This window comes from Acanthopagrus latus, chromosome 4 (assembly GCF_904848185.1).
Source record: "Acanthopagrus latus isolate v.2019 chromosome 4, fAcaLat1.1, whole genome shotgun sequence".
Lineage (NCBI taxonomy): Eukaryota > Metazoa > Chordata > Actinopteri > Spariformes > Sparidae > Acanthopagrus > Acanthopagrus latus.
The window spans coordinates 34,121,858-34,137,045 of record NC_051042.1 but is presented as its reverse complement, the minus strand read 5'-3'; the positions used below and the strand labels follow the sequence as shown (position 1 = coordinate 34,137,045).

The 15,188-nt window shown below is 44.9% G+C and overlaps 1 protein-coding gene across 6 annotated transcripts in view; it reads left to right on the top strand.

Moving 5' to 3' along the window:
* The window catches only part of LOC119017818 (SH3 and multiple ankyrin repeat domains protein 2-like), a 47,896-nt gene that overhangs the window by 29,539 nt on the left and 3,169 nt on the right, over positions 1-15,188 (top strand). For 4 of the 6 annotated variants that reach the window (XM_037094908.1, XM_037094906.1, XM_037094907.1 and 1 more), the window contains 3 exons: positions 973-1,085; positions 2,002-2,107; positions 3,141-5,640. In XM_037094908.1, the coding sequence (XP_036950803.1) occupies positions 973-1,085; positions 2,002-2,107; positions 3,141-5,640 (2,719 nt within the window). Of the gene's footprint in view, positions 1-326; positions 366-972; positions 1,086-2,001; positions 2,108-3,140; positions 5,641-7,433; positions 7,530-15,188 lie in introns of all 6 variants that reach the window. The other 2 variants (XR_005074564.1, XM_037094904.1) reach the window with 2 other exon arrangements.

The following is a 15,188-nucleotide window of genomic DNA, read 5'->3' as shown; positions in this document are numbered from 1 at the left end:
TGTGTGTCTAACTGTGTTTACGTATGTGTTTGTGTGTGTGTGTCTGTGTGTGTTTGTGTGTGTTTGTGTGAGGAGGGGGAGGTTTATTCCAGGAAATGTTTCACTCACAGATAGGTTTCCAGGGCAACCGTGTTGCATGTTGTCTGATTAGCTGTAACTGCAATCCAACCGGGAGAGCGGAGAGAGAGAGGAAATGTGCACTTTTTCTGTTCTGTGTTTTTGTGTTTTAGCTCTAACCGTAGTGAAGGTCATTGATGTTCCTTTCCTCCCCCTTTCCTCCCCTCCCCTCCTCTCCCCTTTCCCCCACTCCTCTCCTCTGTGTGTAGATGCGCAGAAGAAGAGGATTGTTTTCCAAGTCACTCTAAGTAATCACTCCCCCTAATGCATGGAAGCTTTCTACATCCAAGACAGAGCTAGGGGACGCAGGGAGGTGATAGAGCGAGGAGGCCAGATCAGGGCTAGCATGTAGCTTCTGTTAGCATAAACCCTTAGTTTAGGTGGACTCTTATCTGATGGCATCATCACACGCCAGAGGGAAGTTCAGTTCTGCCAAATTTGCCGTTGACACCTTTCCCACGTAGCTGGCTCATGAAAGAAAATCAGACTGAGAAAGATAACGGCAAACTTGACAGACTTCACATTCATTGCTCATTTTACATTCAATGAGGCAGCGACCCTGAGAGTTGGATGATGCTGCTGAGTCGGCTGTTTGGAAAGAGCTTGCACGGCTTACGAGGCTGGACGCACCCCGATGCATTTCATCAAAGTCCTCCTGTGCCCCCCGCTCCACAAAATTTTCTTTCAGTGTTTTTTGTTTCAGTTTCATCCGCAACTCAGTGTGGACACACAGGAAAGGGTCACTGTGAATGATTAGCTTGCGTTTGGCCCATAAAAAAACCCTTGAAGGCTTTGCAAATCATGTCCTGCCCTCATCGTTTCTGTTGCTCATCACCGCTTGTTTTATTTTTGCAGACAAAGTTGAGGAGATGACACACGCCCAGAAGACCTCACCTGTTGATATGAAGATCGCTACAATCAAACCACGCCCATCCAGTCGCTGTTTGGTGACGCAAGCTGACATGAATGTAAGTAAAGAAAACTAACTGAACATTTGATTATTCGTTACAGGGAATATAAATTACACTGTGGTGTTACTTTGTGATTCTGAAGCTGTTGAGCTCTTGTTTGGGGTTTTAGTGGATTATATTATGTAAGATATGGCATGAATTTAAGTCTAAACATTCCAAACATAAAATGACATCCTGCACTTTATTGCTCAAGAGCTGATATTCTGATACCCAGGTAGTTTCAGTTAGAAAATGTATGCAAAACACAACTTTGCCACATTTTAAAATTTCCACACACCTTCTAAAGTCAAGTTTCACTCCTTTATTGAACTAAAACGAGCTTAATCGCCCTGTTATTGCATCGTTAAACACTTCAAACTGGAAACAAACTAAATAAAACTTACTAAAACAGTCTTGGTTTGTTTTCTCACCCGCTGCTGATGTCTGCCATGTCCTCTCGTACCCAGAGTCATAGTCCTGGTCAGAGCCACTGTAAATCACCTCTGTACTGTACCCCCTGTCTTCAGACTGACCTCTGTGGCTGGTGTGTTCAGTCCCAGTCTGCTGTAAACTTCCTTTACTTGGACGCAGTTTAGCCTAGTTGCCCACATTGACTTGCTTTGTGATCCAGGCAGACTTCCATCAGGAAATAGGGCCATTAGCTCCCCAGCTAGTTGCATCCAAAAATAGCTAGCAAAGATCAGCAGTTAGGATTTTGGAGCATAAATTCTGGCCATATTTTACAAATCAAAACTTTGAAATGTCTTTTGATAAGAATGCTTTTGGTTATTTGCTGCCTCCACAGATTGAACTCCCTCAATACAATACAAAACAGTTTTGCTTTTTAATGATAGATATCTGAAACCAAAGGCTGTTAGGGAGCCAATGATATGTGTGTGTCTGCGTGTGTCATTAACAACATTCTGGTTTGCAGTCCTTGTATCATGACCGCCAGGGAGTTGCAGTGGTGCCACCCACTGTGCCAGGGGCCTTCCTGGGAATACCTGAGAAGGGGACGATGAAAAAGCAAAAGTCCATAGGTATGCTGTGTATACAGTGTGTGTGTGTGTGTTGGAGGGCATGGTGTGTGTCAGCTTGAGTTGTGAACTCCAGCACCTGGTGCTTTTAGCTTGTCATAATATTTAATTAATGCTCTGAGGACTTGCTCTGTGTGCTCAATATTAAAGCTAATTATAGATAAATTAGAATGATCCAGTCAGCAAAGTGTGCTTTCAGGCGATAATATTGGAGGTCATTAAGCATATGCTGAGACCTCATTCTCACTGCTGAACTAGAGGGACGTCATGCAGGCTAATGTTACTCAAAACTTTTTTGATTTGCAGTGCCATCATCATTATGACAAAAATGCCTTTTTTTATTTTGCTTGAACTGCCATGAAAGCACTTTGAGCATGTTCTTGTTTGATGACACTTTGGGGAAAGGTGACACGTGGGAAATGCTATCATCTGTAAAGTATATGATGTCACTCATTCACCTGAGCAAGATGCTTCCTCCCCCAACTTCAACATTTAAAGAACTGTGTAACTGTACATAGGAAAGCAGGTAAACAAGCGTCTTCTGAAACATGCACATGAACAGCCATCTATATACCCAGAAGGCTGCTTTAAATCTGAACGTACTGTTTCAAAACATATGTAAATTTGTGCAGGTCATGTTGCTCTTTAAACTGAAATAAATTTACATGACACCTTTTTGATTTATACAGCTCCATGGCTATTTGGAACACACCTCAATTCATCATTCGGCCTTTAGTCTAAATGTTTATTTTTGTCCTTATTTCCGTTTTCAACACTTCAGTTGGAGGGTAATTGGTCAAATTAACTCACCAGGAAATTCCCACTTGGTGCTGCAACATCTTATAGTCGGCCACTTTTCTTTCTGGCCTCCACCGATTTCAGGAACCCCCTGCCTGGATAAATAAAGGTTAAGAAACAGCTCACATCAATGAATGAGACATTTCCTGTGGAAAGAGGAGGCCATGCTGGAAATAAAAAATAGGGATGTCTCCCTCAGGTCCTCACATAATTTTTCTTTCTGCTCCACTTCTCCCAGATGCATCGCAGGATGAGAAACAGGGATATCTCACACCTCCCCTACTCAAGTTCGCCCGCAGCCTCTCTATGCCTGACACCTCAGAGGACATTCCTCCTCCCCCAGCCATTTCACCCCCATCGCCACCTGCCTACAACTCAGCTGCTGGACCTACACCCAAGAGCTATGGCACCACACGACCCAGCTTCACCCAGAACTCACCCAATGCGGTGACAACCATTAGCCGAACCACAGACGCCAGTACGTTAAGGCGTGGCTATTTCCGGCAGAGCTCAGAGCATTTTGAAAGCACACGCACCCGAGGGCGCACACCAGTGCCAGAGAACCCTTACTCTGAGGTGGGCAATAAGACACTGTATGTGCCAGCGAAACCAGCACGTAGGAAGGGAATGCTAGTAAAGCAGTCCAATGTTGAGGACAGTCCTGAGAAAACATGTCGTGTGCCAGCAAGCCCCTCAGGCCCGGTTTCCATGCCTACCACGCCTGTAGAACGAACGTGCTCCTCCATCCCCATCCCCACTATCATCGTTAAGGAGCCCTCCACCAGCAGCAGTGGCAAGAGCAGCCAGGGTAGCAGTATGGAGATCGAGCCCACCACCCCTGAACACCCACCCCTTACGCCCACTGTAGGTGGAAGCGGAGGTTTGCGTCCTGAAGACCCTATGTCTCTGGGCAACCCGTTTGCAGCAGCTATTGCCGGGGCAGTCCGGGACCGGGAGAAGAGGTTAGAGGCAAAAAAACACTCAATTGCCTTCCAGTCAATAGACATGGGGGATGATGAATTTAGTAGTCCCACCCCGACCCCTCGCCTTCGCCAGTCAAAGTCCATCGATGAAGGCATGTTCAGTAGCGACGAGCGGCTTAGAAGGATACTGGCGCCTTCAGCGGCACAACTCGGGCCCCCTGTTGGGGGCGGCAGTGGCAACATGACTGATTTCAACACTCCTGAGCCCACAGTGGTGCGGGAGCCTCTTAACACCAGAACAGGCCAGTGTCCCAACCTGGACAGTCCTGTAAGTCTCCCATCCACTCCTCCTAAGAGCCACTACAGGGCCAATGGGACCTACCTCCATCCTGTCACCGGCAAGCCCTTGGACCCTAACTCTCCACTCGCTCTGGCCCTGGCAGCTCGTGACCGGGCAATGAAGGAGCAACAGAACCATCCTCAGAATCAGCCACAAAATCCTCCTCAGGTTCAGCAATCCGCCAAGCATGAAGCCCAGTCCCTTCCAATTCAGCCAAGCCACAAACCAGACCTCAACCAACCGCTGTTTATTGACACCAAACTACGCTCTGGGATCGAGACAAGTTTTGCTGCAATCTCCACTGCAACCATGGGGCGGCCCGGCCGAGGTGGCCTGCGGAGACAGATGACAGAGCAGAAATATGAGTCTGATGGGGCACGGGAAGAACGGCAGCATCAGGCAGTTGAGGAGAGGAAGAGTGCCCCAGCGGATGTGGCAGACACATCACAGCCAAAGTCAGCCGGGCTGTTGATGGTCCACACCACAGACGCCAGCAACAAGGTTAACAACCAGGAGGAGGGGCAGGACAGCAACAGGCCATCAGAACTGAAGGACCCAAACCAACCTGATCCTCTCAAAGCTTCATCTCTGTCTGTCAACCCCCAGCCGCCTTCGTTGCGGAGGAGGAGCATTCCCTTAGGCGAGTCCTTGGATGAACCGGTCAAACTACCCTTTCGCATCCCCCCACCCCCTCTGGCCTCTGTTGATATCGACGAGGACTTTGACTTCACAGAGCCTCTCCCACCACCACTGGAGTTTGCCAACAGTATTGATATTCCTGATGATCAGGCTAGTGCCATTGCAGAGATGCTTCACCAACAGAGACGGAATGGGGGACCTCCTCTACCCCCGTACCATGCTCACGCTCCGCCACCTGTCACTGATCAACTCAAACGGGTCACAAACAACATGCCACCATCATACCCTCCTCCCCCACCTGACCCGGAGTCCGGGGTAGGTGACTCGGGCATTGAAGAGGTAGACAGCCGCAGTAGCGGGGATCCTCAGCACATGGAGACCACCAGCACCGTTTCCAGCATCTCCACGCTGTCGTCAGAGGGAGGCTTTTGCGACAGCACTCTGGAGAGCCTCTATGCCACTGCAGATGGGCATGCCTTCCTGGTGGATCGGCCTCCTGTGCCACCCAAACCCAAGGGCAAGTCAGTCATCAACAGAACATCGCTTTATCATGATGCTCTCATTGAAGAGCCCCCGGAGTCCTATGGGTCACCACCTCAGGCCCCTCCCCCTCCCCCCTCATCCTCCGAACCTCCTAGGACTCCTACGCAAAGAACATCCAAACTGTGGGGCGATCAGCCCCCTGAGCTGCGCAGCCCTCCATCTACACCAGACTCCAAGAACACCGTCATCACCGAACTGAGCTCCATTCTGCAGCAAATGAACCGTGACAGGCCAGCAAAGCCAGGAGAAAGCCTCGACTCCCCCACCGGGACCAGGGGAGCCTTCGGAACAAGGTAGGTCATCATGACTCAGGATTTACAAATTCTTGGTTCTCAGTTTTTGTTATTTTGGTGTGTGTGCTCCATGCCTCATATTCATAGTGTTAGTACAGCATTGGTTCAGCCACAACACCGTAAAACATTTTCTCTCTTACTCTCTTACTTTTCAAGGTTTTTTGGTATAAATGACAAAGTAAGCTGTTGACAGTTTTGTGTGGACAGTTGGGTGTGCTCTGGTGGTTTATTGGGTCTTGTTGGCTACTGGTTTTGCACTCTCTAGTTCTTACAACTAGCTGGTGGTTTTGAGTTGTGTGAGGCTGCAGGGCTTTGTTTCTATGTCTTGTGAAGGTTTATCTGAATTGCAAGAAATGCCATAAACCTATGATATTCATTTAGTAAATTATGGTCCCATTTAGAGTAAAACAGACAATAAAGTATGGTACACTTTAGCATGTCGGTCATCAACGCTGCTTCGCAATCCTTAGGGGTTCCTCACAGAAACTGCAGGGTGGCCACCTGATTATTGGATTATTCTTTCAAAACAAAAAGTTTAGTTTACACTGAATTGGAGAGGCTATCTATGATTGATATTAGCAAGCTCACATAGCGTTTTGATAAATAACAGCACATATCAGTAACAGCGAAATGTTTTCTAGCAGACAATTTTGCTTGTTGCACGCAGATGCTATAAGATGCCAAAGAGCATGACTAAGAAATTATGTTTTTTAATGACCCGGGATGAGATTGTGTGACATATTATTGAAAGATTCTAGCCAGTTAGCTACACGTCATTGTTTAATATGCAATATGATTTTATACAGTATACATAGTAGAGGGTCCATGCTCTGTGTGTTGAAGACTCCTGCTTCAGGGCGAGTTAACCTCATGATTGACAAGTCCTCTAGTTCTCAGTCAGATCCAATCAGGATATCTTGTCCAGCTTCACCGTCTCATCCTAATATGGTCACTTCAGAAATTAAACTTGAGGCTTTGAACCAGTAGTCCACTTTTGAGGGTTTACTCTTGATTGAAGTGTGGTAGCAGTTTGTAGGTCTTGTAACTGTGTTATGGAGTCATGATCCACTGATTACCTGCTCCAAGTTCTTAACCTGAAGATCTGATGAAAAACACTGTGGGGAGCTGAATCCTCAGTTTATAATGTAGCACATGTGCAGACATCATTTATAATTCAGCTCATCCTCTCACTTTGTTATCCATTTGACATTTATTCACACTGTATTCTGTCACATTCCTCAACCAAATGTTTACTTGGATGGAGGCACAAAGCACCGTCCGAGATTGAGAGCAGTCCCTTTAGGCGATAGATACGAACACGAATGCTGTTTACAAGATTGATTCCTTGCTTTGCCATGTTTGATTCTGTCCGGGGCACGTAGAAGTCAAATTTGCAGTAACTGGGACAACGTTTTGGTGGACCCTGCACCTGAGCCAGCTCATCTCATGGTTTTTTAAACTCACATCTCCCCTGTATGAGAGGGAAATAAAAAGCATGATAAATAATTCACTGCTCACATGCATTTTGTATGAATGGTCCCATCGCTCATCAGAGAGGTGTAGAGAGCAGAGGGAGAGTGTTGATTCCTTTGGCTTCCTACTGTTACATCAACACAGTGACGTCGAGATGTGGTGATTACAACAGTGAGACGGCCGGCAGCTGCTCAGGTCCGACCTCGTGTACCCTCCTTCACGCTTCACGTCGCATGCTGTCATGTTATCCTCATTTTCCTCCTCTGCAGTTCAAAGTCGTGTCTGTTGACCTTTACACCTTGTACTCATTTCATTTTCAGCTCACGCCTCTCCATCTTCATCTCCATTCTCTTCAGCCTTCTGTAGTTCCTTCACTTCCTCTTTCTTCATGTCCTCTGTGTCTCCCATCTTCACAGGTACGTTCCACCGGCTGCCACCACGTCACACCACAACCCTCTGTCCACTCTTGTGTGTTTGAAATGCTGTGAATCCCCCTGCCATGCCACATGCTTATTTTTGGGAAATTAAAGGATAAGTTCATCAGTAACTGAACTGTCATTATCTCCTTCCCCCCCACATTGGCGGGAAGTCTTACAACTGAAGTTTCATCATCCACAAAATGATGAAGTTGAAGTTTGAACTTTCATCATCCACAAAACATTTCTGGAGCCAAACCAACAACTGAAATAGTTCAAATGTGTTTAAAAAAAAGTAGAGCCTGAACGATGCTCGATTTCTGGGGCTGATACATCTGTATGTTTATTGTAAAGAAGTAATAAATATATATCAATATATTGGATGATATTTTTTTGCAGTGCTCCTTCAAATTTGGTCATGAGACACTTGTGACACATTTCTAACAGCAAGAATCTTTTTTCTGCATTATAATCTCTAAAAGAGAGTTTTCATTTCGGCTCATGTTGGGCAACATTTACGATATACCGATAAGACCGTTCTGTCACAGGCCAATGTCAGCCGGACTAATCATCAGTCGAGCCCTTTAAAAACAGAAAATGTCTCTGTACAGCTCGTCCAGTGTAATCCAACTCTCCACAAGCCCTGAGATCCTACATTGATTTTAAAAAGACATTATTTACACCATTTTTAAAGCCAGATTCTTCACTGTAGATGCTACGCTAAAAGTGCTAGCTTTTACCCCATCTGAAGTGGTTGCAAGAGCATGACAGCATGTCGAGGGTGTAAATAACGTCTGTTCAGATCAGTTTGGGATCTCAGGGCTTCTGGAGACTTACAGTACGCTGGACGAGCTGTGTGGAGCCATTTTATGTTCGTTTTGTTTGTTTTGTGTTGTTTGGTTGGTTTGTCAGCAGGATTACACAAAAACTACTGAATGTATTCACGTGAAACTTGGATCGAGGATCCTGGAGCCGGAGCGAGAACAGTAGAGGCCCGTTGGGCCTTACTAGAGGTGCCACATATCAACGTCAGCAAATTCAGTTGTTTAGCAGAATGCTACAAAACTGTTTTACTGTGAAGCTCCAGAAATGTTTTGTGAACACTTCAATCAGCATGGAGGGAGGAGAAGATGACTGAGTTTACATTTTTGGGTGAACTGTTCCTTAACTGTTCCCTCAATGCCTCTTCTGTCATGTAGATTTGATTTACATCACTTTGCAGCAAGATGGATATAGGTTCAGTATTGAAGATAACCCGATATATGACACCAAGTATATTTAAATGCCACCATATGTTAAGTCAGACATTTTGGCAAAGAATTAAAGTGAAATAAAGAAACATATTACACACAGTGCCTAATGATTGAGCTCAATTAACAACTTCATCAGCATAGCACGGTGTTTAGACTCAGTGATTGCAGCGGCACGTCTTTGCCCGTAAAGCAAAGAGTCATCTGGTCGTTTCCTTCTGCTGTTTGTGGTTTTATGACGTTAAGGTATCAGGTGCACGAAGCTGGCAGCTTCTCAAAGTAAACTGTTTATCCCCCCCAAGCCACAGCGGTCTCCTGCGCCGGGAGGATTGTTTGGCTCGCTGAATTTCTGGAAATCAGACGTTTTTATGTACTTTGTGTTGCAGTTTTAAAGTCATGTGACTCATGTCAGATATATTGGAAATTTGAGCTGCAAATTGGGAAAACTCTTTTACGTCAGCTTTCCTGATGAAAATTACAAGAGAGATGTGTTGGATTATTTTCAATGTTCCAGTTTTTCCCTCTTGGGCTTTTGAATTGCGTAAGAACGGGAGTTGAATTCACAGAGCAGAAACAAAAAGCAAACATTGTTCACACAATATCAGACATTTAAAACTGAAGGTCACACGTGTGCTCTGTATGAAAATGTGTCCAATCCTTCAAAAAAGGAAAAACAGAATGATTTACATGAGAAATAAGTAAAAATTAAGCAGGAAATACTTTAAATTTAAACACTTTACATGTGCAGCTGTCCCAGCTTGGATCAGAACTACAGCAGGGATGGACATTAACAATCTCATTAACAGGAGAAAAGCCTCTCTGTCCTCAAGAGTTAAAGTCGTTAGATGGAGTCAGACTGATCAGTGATTCATCAGTCGGTTACCTGAAGTTGCAGTAATGGGTGGTGTTGTAATTTCCCTGTGACAAAGCTTCACCCACAGACTTCAGTTCCAGTTTGTTGCGATTTGTGGTCTGAGCTGGTGCTTTTGTGAGGTGCTGGAATCTCAAACTTGGTTTAATATTTCAATATTTCTGCCCACATTAAAGACAAAACTCATCACAGTTGTCCCCAGCTGCTGAATATACCATCACATGCAGCTGAGACTCATCTAAAGCAAATGTAATTTACAGCTCTGCGGTTGCTGTTTGCTGTATTTTGAATCATATGCTTAAAGAAACAGGTCTCTTGGCTTCACTGTGTGTGTGTGTGTGTGTAGTTTGAAACAGTGTTGACTGGTCTGATGAGCTCAGTTCACTTCAGTAAACGGTTCATAACGGGATCAAACAACCAGATGTTGCCGTGCGCTGATGTAACTGCAGCGTTCGCCCCTCGTTCCTAAAGCGACACCGAACGTCCCGCTGAAATCTCTCAGTCTCTTGTAATCTGGTCTGTTCGATTGTCGCTCCGAGGAGTTTGTGTGTGTTCCTCTTGTCGGATGAAGTTTAAGCCCTTCTCACTCGTGTGCCGCTGGGGTCTGTGATTATCTGCCTCCGTGCTCAGACGGGGTTTTTGAGTTGTAGCCGTGTGGAGAGGGCTGCCAGGCGCGGCGGCGGGAGATGAGGTCGTAGGCAGCGAGAGGGCACCTCATCATGTGAAGAGGCCCGCGGAGGGTGAAGGTGGTCCTGCTTCTGAGGCCGTCAAACAGATGGCAACAGAGATGCACAGAAGATGGCCTAGATTCACACATGCTCCCTCTCCTCCTCTCTCTCCCTCCATCCTCTGCTCTCCTCCTCTCCCTCCCTCTCTTCCTTCCTCAGTATGGTAGAACAAGCCTCATCACCAGCGCGAACATCACATTTTTCTTCTTTGGACATTTGTATTTTTATATTTTTTTCTCTGTTCTTCTTCTTCTTCTTCTTTTTTTTTTATCCCTGTCTCTTAGCCTCCCAGATTAAATGTGCGTTGGTTGTGCCTGTGGACGAATGGGTTGCCTAGCAACCAGCTGATGAGAGCAGCCTTGAGGCCTGCAGTGATGTCAGTCTGAGTCGGGGGAGGGGTGTGTGTGTGTTCGTACGTGTGTGTGTGTGTGTGTTTCTGAGATGGAGCGAGAGGATGGCGGGCCTAACCCTCAGCAGAGTTCAACATCATCTCACGCAGGTCACGTGCCGCGCTGCTTTAGTAGGCCACCGTTATGTAACTCAGCACAGCCGAGTCAGTCCGAATGAGTGTGTGTGTGCGTGTGTGTGCGTGCATTCAAGCTTCTATAAATAAAGGCAGCATGTGCATGCATGCCAATGAAACGACCCTGTATGCGTGAGCTGGTGTGTGCTAGAAAGAAGCAGGGAGTCATGCGATGTGTGGGCGTGTCGAAGGCGAGGTCTCCCACCGCTGATATCAATAGCTCTGCATCACTTTCCTTCAGCCCTGCTCAGCTGATGGGAGGGCGAGCGCCGCTCCTGCTGAAGTGAAGGAGGCCGGCGAGCGACACGTGCTAGCGTTACTTATGTGTCGTGCATTTGTGGAAAATTTGCAGAAAGCGGCTGCTGGTTTGAGACTGTAACTCCATCCTGAACAGTTTAAAGCTCTGTGGTGACACTTACTTACTGTGATGACCTTGAATTATTGGGGTTATTGATTAATGGTCAAGCTCAGTAATATATCGATACTACATCATGATCATGATTTGAGACTATTCTGTATATCATATGCAAGAACACACCTGATTTGGATCAGGTGTGTTCTTGTTTGGCCCTTTACTGGATCAGTTTGACACCACTGCTGTATCTGCTCTGAGATTTTGGATATATTATGAAATAAGTCTTTAAAGGCTGTATCTCAGTAAAGCGAGCTGAACTAACAGACTGTTCTACTTGTTTGAATACTGCTCTGCACCTGCTACCTTTGTCATTATATCCACATTACTGATGATTATTGATCAGAAATCTGACTCAGATAAAGCTGCTGTAAGCGTCTCTCTGCATGTTCACGAGCAGGAAGGACCATTTATGTTGTTCTCTGTCCTGATTGGATAAAGTGGGCAGGGATAACAGAAAATGCATGTTCTCTTTTAATGCAGGAGGAGGGGAGACGTGTGTTAGTGATAAAACACTCTGTAACAGCGATTAATGTTGGAGTACTGCACAATGTGGATATGGATTTCTGAAAACTGTTAAAAAGGCCCATGTGAGTCCAACAGTCCAGATCCAAAACATCTTCCATTATGTAAACAGACAACAGCAGTAACTCCTAATGTCTGAGACTCTGGATCCAACAAATGACCACATCACACAGGAATTTATTTAAATAATGAATTTTACTCGGAATCTTGTCTAAACAATGAAACGTGAGTTATTGTTACAGATTGTTGCCCAGATCTGGCCCACATGCAGCACGGAGTGATGGCGCTCCAGTTCGCTCCTGTTTGCCAGAACTGAGCCACAAGCAGGCCGAGAGCCAAATAAACCAGAACTGGCCCAGATCTGGGCCGCACTTTATTTCTATTTTAGTGGTCTGGATCCGGCCAGTTCTGGTTTATTCGGTTCGCTCTTGGCTGACACCTGACACCAAGTCTGCTCGGATCTGGCAAACAGCAGTGAGTCGCCCCGGTGCCATCGCTCCCCGCGGTGTGTGGGCCGCATCAACGCGTCTTATACAATTTTGATTAAACCTCCTCAGCCTGCAGTTAAAAATTCTTACAAGCAACATTTTAATTTTTCATCTCTAAGTGACTCGAGGGTTGACAGTGTGAGGCGAGGCCGCATCACGTGGAAAACCTCTGAAACTTCTTCATGTGTTGCTATGAAACGTTGGACAGACTTTAATCCAGAAGACGACGTCTGCTGACTTTAGTGATGCTCTGATTTTTCATGTGCAGCTGACAACAGAAGTCAAAGTTAATAATTTTCTAAAGCTGCAGCGATTAGTTGATTCATCAAAAAGAAAATTTAGAGTAAATAAATGAGTTTTGGGGTTTTGGAGTCATGAATCTGGGACATGATGTTGAGGACTGTTCACGATTTCTTTAACCATTTTTGGACTAAACACTGAATCAATTACACTTGAAGTGAATCGTTAGTAGCAGCTCAACGAGTTTCCATTAAAGTATCTCTACATCGAACACATATGACGGCACATTTGGTTCAGACTCTTTTGTCTCCTGCAGGATGATGACATTTCCAATCATTTGTTTAATGAGCGAACGCCTGCAAAACTAACTACTCTTCATCAGCTCTGTGTTTGATGCTACTTAGTGAATATTAGCATGCAAATAAACTCCACTCAAGTGGTGACCCTGGTTAGAGAAAATAACCGCCTGTCCTCAGCATGTTAGCGTGCCGTGTTTCTGTTTGTGATGAACAGAAATGATGAAACCTTCTGTGCACTTTAAAGGAGCAACACGTCACTGAGTGAATGATGGCTGTTTGTGTGTGCTGTGTAAAGTGGCGTCAGAGCGATTAAACACTGTGTTTGCAATCGACATTAAATATATAAGTCCAACTGATGCGGACGGCTGAGAGAAACTCACCGCGCAGCTCGTCCTCTTTTTATCATACGTGACTCCTGCAAGAAATGGTAATAAGGTCAGAAGCTAAACGAGGCACTGTGCTAATTAGTCTAATAGGCAATTACACACTTTTCACATCAATTTGAGTTCTGTAACAAAATGTGTTTAATAGAGGATGAAATACCAGAATGCTAATTAGACAAGTGCTTGACAGATCTCAGGTTAAGTATTTTTAAGCGTCTGTGCTGTTGTTTGGAATCAGAGTCGGAGCGTTTGTTGTCAGGTTTGATGAAGATGAAAATGAAAATGTGACGGAGGAGCACGAGACCAGAAGTGAAGACGGCAGGACGGCTGATGAGCGTCGCTTTGTTTGATTTCATCTCATTGTTTGTGTGTCATGTCGTCCATCACGCGTCATCCATCAACACGACTTCCCGTGGAGAAGCTGGTGTTGAACAGTGAAGACTGTAAGTTTTTTCGGGCTTGTTGAAGGCAGCACTTTAACAATGGCCCACTTCCATGTTAGCAGAGCTGACCCGCTTCAGTCCCCTTCACTTCCCCTCGGGCTGTTCCATATGTTACAAGGAGGAAAGAGCCAGATCGAGGCTACGAGGAACCTCGCAAGCCGAGTTCTGCCCTCGTCTGTATCAGCTCGATTTTTGAGTTGACAATTCAGTTTATTAAAACAAAATCCTCGGGGGAAGTTGAAGGAAGCTGTGATCATTCTGCATGGATTGGTGTGTGTGTGTGTGTGTGTGTGTTATCTTTGTGTGTCACTGCATCATCACATCCCTCCATCTTGAGAGCAGCAGGTAACATGAGGGTGACTCTCTCTGATGTGTCTCCTGTGTTTTTGCCTGCCGTGCTGGACTTGCTGGGGCTTCTTCTTGTCTTAAAGGAAAAGTTCACCTAACAATGTTTTAAAAATCCAGATTTCATCTCCTCCCTCCACGCTGATGTATAGTTAGATGAAGTGTCGTAGTCCACAGAAAAGTTCTGGAGCTTCACAGTAAAACAGAGTTGCAGCATTTTGCTAAACAACTGAAGCAGCTGCAGACTTGATTTAAAACATAAAAACAGACGATTTTGTCTTTAATAAAAGGATGTAAATAGCTTCTTTTAAAATCTATTTGGGATCTCTGAGCTTCTGGACACTCAGATTATTCTGGATGAGCTTTTATCAAACATCTTAAAACCAGTTTCCAGCTACTTCAGCTGTTTATGTACAGAAGCCTTGACTTGAGAACTGATGTGAGAAAAGAGTTGAACTACAAAACTTCACCTGACTTTCCTTCAGCATGGAGGGAGGAGCTGATGACTGGAATTACATTTTGGGTGTATCTGTCCTTTAATAAGTGGTTCAGGCTCCGCCCTCCTGTTTAAACGCATCTTAACACACTTCATTAGTTTTTATAAATCAGCTTTTCTATAAATGTCAACAAATCAAAACAAGAAAATAATTTCATGTGTTTAACTGATCATCATCTTTAATCTTTGTCTTAAAACAGGCTCCTGTATGAAGTTTATATAGTGGAGTGTTTCCTGTTTCCTTCATAATTAATCCATTGATAATTATAGTTAAAAAAAAAAAAAAGAAATGAATTGAGAGGAACAGAAGTGAGGAGTTCACGGTGACAGCTGACAGAATAGTAAATATGAACACTAACAGTGAGGTTACTGTAACAGAACCGTCTGGATGGAGATTAGAACCAAACGGCTCTGACCTGATTTAACATCAACATGTTTCATCAGCTGCTGCAGGTTCAGCAGAACTGTTTGTCTGTGCTGCCTCCTACTGTTCACTGTGCAGCATTACATCAGAGATCCTTCAGCAGTGACAGTCTAATGAACATTAAGAGACAATAAATGTTTGCAATTGATTTTTTTTTTTTTTGCAAAACCACTGATATGTTGCACCTTCATGTTTCCTTAGATTCAAACTTCAATTTAATCTGCACTGTAAT